The following is a 14,021-nucleotide window of genomic DNA, read 5'->3' as shown; positions in this document are numbered from 1 at the left end:
CTCTAGTGGATGGTACAAATAGTGCTGCAGTCCATAGGTGACATGTAACTTTCCATGATGTTGGCATATTTCCCAGCACCATATTCTAGGGTCTTACTATATCAATTGGATAGTAGCCAATTTTACAGTGTACTAGGGGTCACAGCACATGTGATGGGACCTGAAATGGAGTGCCTCAGTGTGCAAAATTAAAAAGCAAGCAATACAAGTCAGTCAAAAGTGAGGTTGGCCATACAAAAAAAGATACTATATAAGATTCCAAATTTGACCAAAAATCAAATTATTATCCCTGAAAGCAATGAAATTAAAATTAAAAACAAACAGCAACTGTAATTGGGTTACTGGTTGAGAGGGGTGAAAACTGGAACAACAATCCTTGTCAGGGTGAGGTACAAGCAAACCACAAATTAACCTGTGGTCAACCCTCTGATAGCTTGGCGCAGAGCAGTCCGGCTTAACTTATATCTAATGTGTAAAGTATGTATGCAGCATTTCAAACAGTAATAAAATGAAAACACAACACAACAAAAATCCCACACCAATTCACAAAGATAGAGCATCACATAATAAATAAAGGAAGATCAAAATAACAACAATCCAATCTATAGAAGAGTAGATATGCAATTTTAAAGATTTAAGTGAAAAAAAAGTCAAAAAGCCCTAAATGTCATTTGAAGCTATATGGTAGAGTAAGACCAGGAGAAAGTCACAAGTTCAGGTTGACCAGGTTAGTTCCACAGAAAAGTTACTTTCTTTGCCCAGCACAGAGTCTTGTTTATCGTGAGGAGGCCAAGAGGAGCAGGGAAGCATCACAGATGTCGGTTGTTACAGCACAAAGGGCAGGCCCAGCATTGCGGGCAGTCTTCACTGTAATGGGAATATCCTGTTGTTGTCATGAATGGTCGGTCTGGAGCTTCGTGGTCATGCTTTCTGTAGGTGATTGATGCTGTAGAGTGAAGGGATGGGTTGATAGAACTTCCTATTGGTGGGCAGTATGAGCGAGGTGTTGGCAGCAATGGGTCCGTTCTCGATCACAAAGAGCCGAAAAATTTCCATTCAGCTCCACTGAGGCCATAACAAGGGTCCATGACTTGGAGAGTTCCACTTAGGGGTCGGGCTTGCTCCAGCTGGATGTGGGTGATGGTTCCCGTGTTTGGGGGCTTGTTATGTCCCTGTGGCTCTGAACAGGAGGGCATCAGACTTGCCCTTAGATTCACTCTGGAAGTCTTGTGCAGCTCCGGGGGGATAAGGTGCAGCTCCAATCTCTGTGACTCTCAAGGAGAGCAGTGGGACAGCAATGCAGCAGTCTAGAAAGGCAGTAGACCAGCAGAGCAGCAGTCCAGCAGAGTGGCAGTAATTTCAGTAACACAGCATTCCTTCTTCACAGTAGAGTCACCAAGGCCAGACGTATACTGAAGAGTTGGTGTCTTAGGCCCAATATTTATTCTATATTCGAAGTGAGAGAAGCTTCCAGAGGTTTACCTTTGAAGTGCACGTGTCCTGCCTCCCTTACCTTGGCTCCATCCTAACTACATGGAGTGTGCAGCCCTTTATGTGAAGCAGGGCACAGTCTATTCAGGTGTAGATAGGGCTGTGCCAAGCTCCCCCTTCCCATCCTCCCAGTGATTATCCATTCAAGCACACCTAATCATTCTGCAGCACACATAGGAAGAGGAAAACTCCATTAATGATTGCTTATGTGCAGAAAGGTGTCACTTTCTGCACATAAACAATTATCCCTGCAATGCAGACACCCTTGCACCATAGTGCAATGGTGCCTGTGCTGGTGTTAGGAAGCAGTTTGTGTGCCAGCGCTTAGGAAAGTACTGGAGTGTGTTGTATTTCTGTATCCCTGTACTTTCAAAATGATACAGCATGGCACCAACTTGAAGCAAAGACTTTGACAATCTTTGCACTTTTATCCAACGACTCTTAGGGGGTCATTCTGACCCTGGCGGTAAAATCCGCCAGGGCCAACGACCGCGGGAGCACCGCCAACAGGCTGGCGGTGCTCCCATGGGCATTCTGACTGTGGCGGTACAGCCGCGGTCAGAAACGGAAAACCGGCAGTGTACCGCCGGTTTCCCGCTGCCCTGGGGAATCCTCCATGGCGGCGCAGCTTGCTGCGGCACCTTGGGGATTCCGACCGCCATCCTGTTCCTGGCGGTTTTGGCCACCAGGAACAGAATGGCGGTATGGGGTGTCGTGGGGCCCCTGGGGGCCCCTGCAGTGCCCATGCCAATGGCATGGGCACTGCAGGGGCCCCCGTAACAGGCCCCCACAAAGATTTTCAGTGTCTGCCATGCAGACACTGAAAATCGCGACGGGTGCAACTGCACCCGTCACACCCCTTCCACTCCGCCGGCTCCATTCGGAGCCGGCATCCTCATGGAAGGGTGTTTCCCGGTGGGCTGGCGGGCGGCCTTCTGGCGGTCGCCCGCCAGCCCAGCGGGAAACCCAGAATGACCCCCTTAATCTTGAAACCAGCCCACTCTTAAGCAGCTAGTCCTCTTGCATGTAGTGAGCCACATAAAGATTTTACATGCATACAGCGTGCTGGAATCACTGTTTTCTATGACCACTGGAGCGATGGCTTATCATGGGCATATATTAACAATGGCAGTAAATGCTGCCTACCGCCGTGGCGATGGACGCCAAAAGACCATCCCCGCGGCTAACCCCAGTCTGCCAGATTATGACCACAACCGGATTTCCACAACAAGAAGGACGGAAATCCGGCTGTGGTCATACTGGCGGATGGTGTTAAGGTGGCGCTTCCACCACCAGCAGCGTCACGCCAGTAGACCCCCGCCAGCTGTGTTAAGACAAATAATACGGCCTGGCAGTGTTCTGCTGGCGGCCGCTGCTGGCGGAAGCAGCGCCCTGTCCCGCTCCCTGCCTGAAGAGCAACTGGATGCAGGTAAGTTGGGCTTCAAACAGGGGAGGAGGGTGGGAGGTGTCGTGTGTGTGTGTGGGGGGGGTTGTGTGCATGAATGTGTGAGTGTGTACGTGAATGTGATTGTGTAGTGTTGTTGTCGTGGGTGTATGCATGTGAGAGAATGCGTGTAAGAATGGAAATGTGAATGCGCTTCTGCGTGTCAGTGTGAATGTCTGTATGGATGTGTGTGAGAATGAATGGATGCATGCGTGAATGAATGCGTGTATGCCAGTGTGAGTGAATGGGGGGTGGAGGATTGGAAGGGGGAGCATGGATGGAGATGGGTGGGGGCATCTGAGGAGTGTTGGGGGGTAGGTGAGCCTCCTACCGGTGTCAGGGAAGGAATTCCCTGTCACTGTTAGGCCCCACCACCATGGTTTTCGTAGTGTTACGAATGCCATGAAAACCATGGTGGTAGGCAGGGTCAAAATGCCGCTGACAGTACAATAGCGGCCGCCATGCTGAAGATTGTTATCTTCATCCCGGCGGCTGCTACCGCCATGGCGGTCGGAGTGGTAAATTAGCTGGTTGGGTGCAGAAAACCCGACAATGTCATACAGTGGCAGTATGTACCGCCAGCCTGTTGGCAGTACTACCGCCACATTATCGCCTACCGCCGGGGACATAATGACCCCCATAGTTTTTTTTGTGGCGTCTGTAATCCGAGAGAAGGACATCAAGGATGATTTTTCCTATTAATTTTTTATTTGCTTATCAAGTTACAATAAAATTAAACTGTTTAAAGATATCTTTTTGTTATTTTTGAATCCTTCAAACAGGTTTATGGCGCTATGTTAAAAATTCTTCAGGGAAACCCATTTCATCAAGAGATCCTGGTAGATTCCTGGCCGAACTTCAATGCTGTGCTTGTGCGGCCCCAAAAGAAGGTAAATCTTCCTACTCAAAGTTTTGTCTTTCTCTAACATACCACTTCTAAACCAAGTAACACATGGCATGAGGCTGAAATCGACAGTAATCTGTGTAACATGAAGTACAATGGTAATGTCTAGTACACCGGATTACTGATGAAAGGCTTTTCTAAGCCCCGGGATGTCAGAAGAGAGGAGAAGCCAATGCTACATACCCCATTAATCGCGCTTTTCAGGACTAAAAGGGCAAACGCTCAGTCTCAGTGACCTGCTAAGTACTTCCTCAAAGGTGCAGCCTTTTCCAATAGGGAGACACATATTTCTCTCTCCTGTATCGTTGGGGCTAGAATCTAGATCCCTAGGCCCAGATGCAAGAGGGCCTAGCGCCTCCTTGAGCCACAGTAGCATAATTTTTTATTACACTAATATGTCCCAAGGCCAATACCGCCACACCAGATTTACAAAGTGGTGCAATGCATGCATTGCTCCAATTTGTAACCCATTACGCCACATTATTCCTGCACCAGGCATAATGTATGCAAGGGGAGCATTCCCCCCTTTAGGGCACCGCAACAATGGTGCAGTGGAATCTAAGAGATTCGGCGCACACATGGTGGCGGTAGGGGGGGCGCAAGGGGCCCCAAGAAAAGTGACGCTACATATAATGTATTTCCACTAAGGTTTAGTAAGATACAAGGTACCTGATCAAATCTCTCTGCCCATCAAACGCTTACCTCTTCTACAAAACCTAGGCAGAAATATTAGGCCAACTAAACATACCTATCAAGTGCGTGCCCTCGTTAAGGATCTCCAGTTTTCAGAGTCGAGGGCGGTACAGGGCGGTAAACATCCATTTTCAAAGCAGTGTCTCCAAGTATTGAGTAATTACTTTATTGTATGTAATGCTTCATAGAACAATTATTACGTCACTGTAATGTTATTGAACTCTTCAGTCTCAAAAGTCTCAAAAGTATGACAGGCCTAACCGTTTGCAAATCGCACCAAATTCAGCAGGAAGCATTTATCGCGACAATCTTCTTTATTTATTGTTTGCTAAGTGATAAAAAAATGGACCTAAACAATCCAGTTCCTTTCATTCAGGCAACATCCTTTGAAGGTATACAGTCACTGAGGAGCAGTGATGTTTTGTCCTTGGAAACAACGCGCTTTTAAAGAGAACGAGAAAAAAAATGTGTGAGTCTGTCTGTCTGTGTGCTTGTTTGTCTTGCTTAGAAATGACACCAAGAAACCGCAATCCATGAAATACTTTTTTTTCAAAGATTGCTATATTTTTCCTGATTATGTGCTGAAAATGAACAATCAGATTGCCTTACCCGTTGTCCCTTTTTGCCATCATTTGCTCGGTTTTATATTATATCAATGTATTAGAAAAAGACTAAAATAAACTTTTCAGATGAGGCGTTGTCCTTCTATCCATTCATCCACTTAAGACAGGTTGCTCCATTATAAATAATGTCCCAGGCAGGTGGCATGTTAGGTACAGCAGGGCTCATACCTATCATGACTTATAAATGCCAAACCATTATGCAGTCCCTTACTCCCACTGATGTAGATTACCACAAATACTGTGACGGCCCCAAGTGTTGTTCAGACTTTCGAATGAACCTGAGAGTGATAGGAGCACAGAAGAGGAAACCTTTGAAAAGATTGATGAGTGGATGGATGCACACTTTTAGGCCTGAACAAACCTTAATAGTTCAGACACTTCCCAAACAAAAGATAAGCTTTAAGAATGATCAGAATAAAAGTAACCTAAGGGTAAAGGAAAACTCTGGGAGTCACATTTGATTCCAAAATGTCCATGATTAGTAGGTTAACTGATGAGGACTAGAACTGCTACAGCCACAGCATTGATCTACCAAGGATGGCCCAAGAGGAAAATCAAGTGGGCAATTATTTTAAAAATCATTCAATACAAGGGCAGAATGTGGGAGTAACTGATAGATTGCGCTAATTCAGGAACGTGTTAAAGACTATTACTAGAGATGCAATATGTAGATTTGACCTAATGCAAGGGTATTTTTTGGAACACATGATGTCTGCGCCATCCCCTGTTAGACAAACAGTAAAAATAAAGCAAAAGTTTGATTGAAGAATGGAATGGTGAAGCTGAGGCAATAGCTACTCTTTGGCTCCAAATAATGTCATTACATAGCTTGCACTGCTAAGCCTGTAGTACCAGCACTGGACACATGGTGGTAATAGGACGCTATGAAAACGAACTTATGAAGCTGAAAATTACCCAGCCCTGTCACTGATGACATAATGGCAAGAGAAAAGCAGAGGGGCATATTTAAGAACTGTGGTGCTGCACACAGTGCAGCGCCACTTTTCTTACTCCCTTTACCGCCCCCCCTCCTGCCACCATGTGTGCACCATATTTATACTACTACGCATCATGGCGCAGATAAGGAGCAATAGTGTCATTTGTTTTACGCCAGCTAGAAATGGAATGTTAGAAATGGGGTCTCTAGTTGGCAGTCGGTTTGCACCCTGTCCACGTAGGGACCCTCACACTAGTCATGATAAGGGAGATACCCGCTCAGATAACCCCTGCTCACCTCCTTGGTAGCTTGGCATGAGCAGTCAGTCTTATCTCGGAAGCAATGTGTAAAGCATTTGCACATAACACACAGTAATAAATAAAAACACTACAAAAGGACGCCACACCGGTTTTAGAAAAAATAGCCAATATTTATCTATATAAAACAAGACCAAAGACGATACAAATCCAACATACTGTAATAAAAATGTGAATTCTCCCAAATTTGCTCAAAAATACAGTTCCTTGAAGTTTATAGCTCCACCTGTGGCTATTGCGGCGTTGTGCTCAACAAAATCAACAGTTCAGGCCGGCTGTGGCGTCGCGGGCCAGCTACAGTGTTGGGAAGACCCGCAAACAGTATGGTTCCGGAGTCGGTGTGGTCGTCGTCGGGCCCTTGAAGGCACATGCGGTGCAGATCGGACTCCGGCAGAAGAAGTCAGGAGAGCTGGCATGGATGGCATTGGGGCTGCGGTGTGAAGCAGGACGATGAGACGTGCAGTGCCCACAGTTCATGGTGCAGGCAGCGGCTCGGTGACAGTGTCCAATGGCGTCGGTGAGACCAGGGCTGCAGTGTGAAGAAGGGAGGTGAAACATGCAGAGTCACCAGGTGACAGTGTAGGCAACGGCATCATTGTTGCTGAAGCATTGTCATCAGTAGGCCAAAGCCGGCGGTGCAGGATGGGATGGTGCTTTGTGACCCTCACGAGCGGTGTCTACAGGCCATGGTGCGGGCAGGGATGCTTGGTGACGACACTGGAGTCGATGGTGCTGGCGTCGGTGGACCAGGGCTGTGGTGCAGGATGGGACGGTGCTTCGTGCTCCTCACGGGTGGTGTCCACAGGCCACGGTGCAGGCAGCGCTCTGGTGTCAGCAGCAGCGGTGGCTTCAGGGATGCCCAGGCTGCGGTGTGAACAAGGCGATGGCGGAGTGCGGGCCCACAGGTTGCGGCGCGAACAGCATCTCAGTGAAATCGTCCGATGACTGCATTGGTGAGACCAGGGTTGCGGTGAGAACCGGGGCAGTGCGGCTCCATGCAGTGCCGTCAGGTCAGGGTGCAGGCCAGCGGTGTCGTTGGCGGCATCACAGTGGTTTTCCTCTTGAACAGCACAAAACACTCAGTTCCCGGTGCTGCAGGTCAAGGAAAACTGAAGTCTTTGGTGTCCCTGAGACTTCCAACAAGAGGCACGCTCTACTTCTAGCTCTTGGAGTACTTTCTCAAGCAGGATACACAGTAAAGTTCACCCTTTGCACTCTTTTCAGGCAGAAGCAGCAACTGCAGGCCAATCCATCAAAGCAACACAGCCAAGGGATAGTAATCCTCCTCCAGCTCTTCAGCACTTCTCCTTGTCAGAGGTTCATCTTGATTCCAGAAAGATTCTAAAAGTATGGGGTTTGGATCCAATACTTATACCCCTTTCTGCCTTAGAAGTTGGCAAACTCCAAAGCAAAGTCTCAAGTGTTTGCAAGGTCCTTTCTTGTCCAGGCAAGGCCCGAGACACACACCAGGGGATTGGAAGCTGCATTGTGTGAGGGCAGGCACAGTCCTTTCAGGTGCAAGTGACCACTCCTCCCTCCACTCTAGCTCAGATGACTCATCAGGATATGCAGGCTACACCCCAGCTCCCTTTGGGTCACTGTCTAGAGGAGAGGTGTAAACAGCTCCTCTGTCAAACTGACTCAGACAGGGAATCCACAAACAGGCAGAGTCACAGAATGATTTAAGCAAGAAAATGCATACTTTCTAAAAGTGGCATTTTCAAACTCACAATCCAAAAACCAACTTCACTAAAAGATGTATTTTTAAATTGTGAGACTACAGATTCCATATTTCTATCTGCTCTCAGAGGGAATCTGCACATTAAAGTTATTTAAAGGCAGCCCCCATGTTAACCTATGAGAGAGCTAGGCCTTGCAAAAGTAAAGACTGAGGGCCATATTTATACTTTTTGACGCACAACTGCGCCAACGCAGTTGTGCGTCAAAAATTTGAACGCAGGCTAACGCCATTCCAAAGCGCCATGCGGGCGCCTTATTTATGGAATGACGTTAGCCGGTTCAGCTGACTGGTGTGCGTCAAAAAAAATGACCCACACCAGGCAGCGCCGGCGTAGGGGAAAATGGAGCTTGGGCGTCAAAAAATGGGGCAAGCCAGGTCTGAGGCAAAATATTGGCCTCAACCCGATTTGCGCCATTTCTTTTGACTCCCAACCCCCATTGAAATGACTCCTGTCTTAGCACAGACAGGAGTCATGCCCCCTTGCCCAATGGCCATGCCCAGGGGACTTATGTCCCCTGGGCATGGTCATTGGGCATAGTGGCATGTAGGGGGGCACAAATCAGGCCCCCCTATGCCACAAAAAAATAAAAATAAAAATACTTACCTAAACTTACCTTAAGTTCCCTGGGATGGGTCCCTCCATCCTTGGGCGTTCTCCAGGGGTGGGCAAGGGTGGCAGGGGGTGTCCCTGGGGGCATGGGAGGGCACCTCTGGGCTCCTTCCGAGCCCACAGGTCCCTTAACACCTGCCCTGACCAGGCGTTAAAAAATGACGCAAAAGCGGCTGGACGTCATTTCTTTTGACCCGCCCACTCCCGTGCATCATTTTTGCACGGGAGTTTAAATAAGGCGCACATGCCTTGGAGTCATTTTTTAGACGGGAACGCCTACCTTGCATATCATTAACGCAAGGTAGGTGTCCACGCTAAAAAATGACGCAAACTCCAAGATCTTTGGCGCTAGACGGGTCTAACGCCAAAGTATAAATATGGAGACAGCTTTGCGTCGGATTTGCGTAAAAAAAAAACGACGCAATTCCGGCGCAAACAGAGTATAAATATGCCCCTGAATTTAGTAGTATTTCACTGTTAAGACATGTAACACACATCAGTACATGTCCCACCTTTAACATACAGTGCACTCTGCCCATGGGGCAACCTAGGGCCTACCTTAGGGGTGCCTTACATGAATGAAAAGAGACGGTTTAGGCCTGGCAAGTGGGTACACGTTCCAAGTCAAATTGGCACTTTAAAACTGCCCACACAGACACTGCAGTGGCAGATCTGAGCCATGTTTACAGGGCTACTTAGGTGGGTGGCACAACCAGTGCTGCAGGCCCACTAGTAGCAATTGATGCACAGATCCTGGGCACCTCTAGTGCACTGTACTAGGGACTTACTAGTAAATCAAATATGCCAATCATGGATTAGCCAATTTACACATGCATTTTACATAGGAGCACTTGCACTTAAGCACTGGTTAGCAATGGTAAAGAGCCCAGAGTATCAACAACAGCAAAAACAGAGTCCAGCACACATTAACAACAACATTGCATTTTACACAGGAGCATTTGCACTTTAGCACTGGTTAGCAATGGTAAATTGCCCAGAGTATCAACAACAGCAAAAACCGAGTCCAGCACACATTAACAACCTGGGGAGCAGAGGCAAAAAGTTAGGGGAGACCACACCAAGGATGCCAAGTATAACAACCACCATAGGGGTTTGGAGACATAAGGCATCAATACTTCACAACAAGTACATTTTAAAATTATAGTATGACCAATTTGGCCACACAAGAATAACTCCAGTCTGAAATAAGGTTAAGAATTCTTATTACGAGCTCAGACTCAAAGTCATGTAGAAAGATCTAAAAAAAAAATTATGAAAATTAACTAATACGAAACAGACTAGACATTTGACAAAGGCAATGCAAAACATCAGAAGAATAATCCGATGCACAGAAAACAATCTCTGTTCAGTTTGTTCAAGCATTAAAGCAATTTAAAAATCCACTAAGCTTCGCTAGCAAAGGCAAGGGAAAGCTGTTAGAAATTGGGTCTCTAGTTGGCAGAGATATTGTCAAAGTAGGGACCGTAATCCTAGTCAGGGAAAATCAAACACAATCCAAATTATCCTGTGCTCAGCCTCTGGTAGTTTGGCACAGAGCAGGAAGGCTTAACTTAGAAGCCAATTTGTAAAGTATTTGTGGAATAACTCATACAGTAACATAAGACAAACACCACAAAAGCAGACCACACCAGCTTAGAAAAATAGAATAACATAAAATCAAAATGTCAAGAATCCAATGTGCACATGCAAAGATATGAAATTTTAAAGATTCAATCCCAATAAAGCACTTCGAAACGCAATAGCTCCAACTGGGGCTATCACAACGTCATTGACGGAGTCGTTTCCAACAGTCCAACGCCACTCGTGAGGGAGTGTGGTGCCGGTCACAGAGTCACATGGAACCCCAGGTACAGTACCTTTGAAAACAATGAAACTAAGTTGGGGAGGTGAGGCATCACTTGAACAGGTGCGGCGTCAGTTCCTTACTGCACAGCAGGGGAGGCAAGGTGTTGGTTCTGTTGTTTTGCAGGGGAACGAGTCGTCAGTTCCTTGTGATCCAGCGGGGTCGATGAATCCAGCTGGTCAAAACATGAGGTTTCAACTTCTCAGTGATGCAATCACACTGTGGGACTTCAGTGGCGTTGCAGCAATGTTGGACTTACGTTGCAGGCCACGTTGTTCAGTTCAGTGAGGACCACAGAGCCGGAGCAGGCAGCAGTGCGGGTTCAGACAGCGGCGCCAGTTCCGGAGTCACTGAAGTCGGTGAACTAGCTTGTAGGTGAAGTCTTTGTTGCCACTGAGACTTCAGAACAGGAGGCAATCTCAATCCAAGCCATTGGAGAGCACTTGTGGAGGAAGGCAGCCAAGTAGTCCCTCTGACAGAGTCCAGGGGTAGATCACGAAGTGTTTGATTTGGTAGGGTAAAGGACCCATATAAATTCCCCAAAATGACTTTGAAGTGGGGGAAACTTCAAAGAGAGGTTTTGAAGTGCACAAGTTCCCCTTTCAACCCAGCCCTGACTCCCAGGTCCATGTGGGGGGTTATCAGTCCTTTGTGTGAGGGCAGACCACTGGCCTTTGAAGTGTAAGAGAGAGCTGTCCACCCCTCTGCCCAAGGAGAGCCATTCAGTATGCAAATGCAGTTCTAATGCTGGCCTGTGAAAGGAGCAGACCTCACAGAAGTGGAAAAGGAATTTGTGAATTATTCTCTGCCAGGGCATATAAAACACATAAGTACATGGCCTGACTTTTACTTACATAGCACCTTGCCCTATGGGTTACCTAGGGCCTACCTCAGGGGTGACCTGCATGTAAATAAAAGGAGAATGTAAGGTTTAGCTAGTACTTTTAAATGCCAAGACGAAGTGGCCGTGAAACTGCACACACAGGCCTAGCAATGGCAGGCCTGAGACAAGGTTAAGGATCTACTCATGTGGGTGGCACAACCACTGCTTCAGGTGGACTAGGAGCATTTCATTTACAGGACCGGGGCACATGTAGTGCACTTTACTAAGGACTCACAAGTAAATTAAATATGACAATTGGGTATAAGCCAATGTTACCGGGTTTTAGGGAGAAAGCACATGCACTTTAGAATTAGTTAGCAGTGGTAAAGTGCCCAAAGACCTAAACCAGCAAAAAATTAGGTCTGAAGAAGAGGAGGAGGAATGCAAAAAGTTTGGGGTGACTCTTCAGAAAAGGCCATTTTCCAACAAAATCTCTACAAATTAACAAGCCAAAAGTTAATATGTGCTGGGCGAGAACACATGTGGACAAAAAGCACAAAGAAAATGACAAAAAGATTTTGGAAAAATGACATCTGGGGCATAAGGTGGCTAACCAAATTGGCAAAAAGTAGGTAAAAGAAAAGAAAGTGTATAAGGTTTAAGGCACACACTGATGCAATGTACATTCTTTAGGCAGTCCTGTGTTTTTTGTTGAAAGTTTATTCATGTCCCCTTTGGCCTTTTCCTCTGACCATCAACCAAAGTGAAGTCTCAGCCAACAGGTGTTTTGTCATCCGGGGGTTTCCCTATGACTTAATCAGGGCTGTCTCACTCGCCAGCCTTAAGGTATTGACATGGAATATAAATGGTTTCAGGAGAATGTCAAGAATAAAAAAAAAACTTCTGGAGCATAGTGAATCTCCATGAAATTTGTGTTTGCAAGAAACATGTCTGTGTGACAACACCCTTACAATTGATGGTTTTGTACAGTTGACTAGGCCTGCAAAGAAGAGCCAACAGGGGCATCCATCTGGAGGGTTAGTAATGCTGGTGTCTACGAACATAGCCAAAAAGGTGATACCTTTGGCAGTTAATTGTAATTGGTTGGCAGCCTGCAGAGTGCACCCCAAGGATTTCCATCTTAGCTATGAATGTTTGGTGGTAGTGAATGTATATATGCGGGGGTGAAGTGAGGAGTATAGAAATGAAATGAGAAGATGTAAATAATATATAGATTTAGTAAATTAAACGTATCATAAAGGCCTTCTCATTCTGTTTGGAGATTTTAACCATAAACAATATCTATTGTCTGCATATAACATAAGTGTTGCTAGTTTTTCCAAAAATCTAATTGGCAGCATTAGATATGGTTTCATGGATGTTGCTGAGATCTAAGGACTTGGGCCCATATTTCTACTTTTTACGTTTAGTGCTGGCTTGTGTCATTTAAAAATGCTGGGCGCCGTATTTATTGAATGGTGCAAGCCGGCGCTAAACTTGGGCTAGCGTCTTGGAAGAAGCCTATAGCTGGGTGGGGGTGGCGGTAGAGAAGGAGGGGGTTGTTTGTTAGAAAATGACGCTGGCCTGGTTGGAGGCAAAAGACGGCCTCTAACCAGATAAGCGCCATTTCCTGGCACACAATCACAAAAAAATGGAATCATGCCCACCACCCCAATGGCCAGCACAGGGGACAAGTGTCCCCTGGGCATGGCCATTGCCCCCAGTGCAATGCAGAGGGCCCCTTGTTGGACCCCCAATGGCACTTTAAATCAAAAACAAAAATACTTACTAATATTTACACTACTTACCTGTGCTGGGGTCCGCCATTCTCTGGTGCCCCTCCGGTGAGGATGGGGGTGTTCCTAGGGCCTTGGAATGGGCACCTGTGGGCCCATTCCATGGTGTTTGACCACAGAAATGGGTCCACAGGCCCCTAACTCCTAGTCTGACCCAGGCATTAAATAATGGCGTTAAGCAGGCTTAGCGCCATTATTTAGGCCCGCCTCCCACTCGGGCACCATTTTGGCCCGGGAGGATAAATATGGCGCTATGGGCTTAAAGTCATTTTTTGGAGGGGAACACCTACCTTGCATTTCATTGACGCAAGGTGGCTTCACACATCCAAAAAATGATGTGAACTCCTATATTGAGACGCTAGACGGGTCTGGCGTTAAAATCTAAATGTGGAGTTAAGTTGGTGCCGAATTTGCATAAAAAAGAATGATGCAAATTTGGCGCAAGCAGAGTATAAATTTGCCCTTTAGTTTGTTTAAATGGAAGAATGGAGGCTGACTGTCCAGTGTATAGTATGTTTAACCCCTTCGCTGCCAGGCCCTTTCCCCCTCCTGTGCCGAGCCTTTTTTTGGCTATTTGGGACAGTTCACGCTTAGGCCCTGATAACTTTTTGTTCACATAAGCTACCCACGCCAAATTTGTGTCCTTTTTTTCCAACATCCTAGGGATTCTAGAGGTACCCAGGCTTTGTGGGTTCCCCTGAAGGAGACCAAGAAATTAGCCAAAATACAGTGAAAACTTAGTTTTTTTCACAAAAATGGGGAAAAGGGCTGCAGAAGG

General features: G+C 46.6%; 1 protein-coding gene across 2 annotated transcripts in view; it reads left to right on the top strand.

The window, feature by feature from the left end:
- LOC138288428 (glycine N-acyltransferase-like protein 3) overlaps positions 1-14,021 on the top strand; it is a 165,276-nt gene that overhangs the window by 84,268 nt on the left and 66,987 nt on the right. For both annotated transcript variants that reach the window (XM_069229979.1, XM_069229978.1), the window contains one exon: positions 3,718-3,825. In XM_069229979.1, coding sequence (XP_069086080.1) covers positions 3,730-3,825 — 96 coding nt within the window. In that variant the 5' untranslated portion in view covers positions 3,718-3,729. The remainder of the gene's footprint in view (positions 1-3,717; positions 3,826-14,021) is intronic.

This window comes from Pleurodeles waltl, chromosome 4_1, assembly GCF_031143425.1.
Source record: "Pleurodeles waltl isolate 20211129_DDA chromosome 4_1, aPleWal1.hap1.20221129, whole genome shotgun sequence".
Lineage (NCBI taxonomy): Eukaryota > Metazoa > Chordata > Amphibia > Caudata > Salamandridae > Pleurodeles > Pleurodeles waltl.
This window is presented reverse-complemented; position numbering and strand designations above follow the sequence as displayed.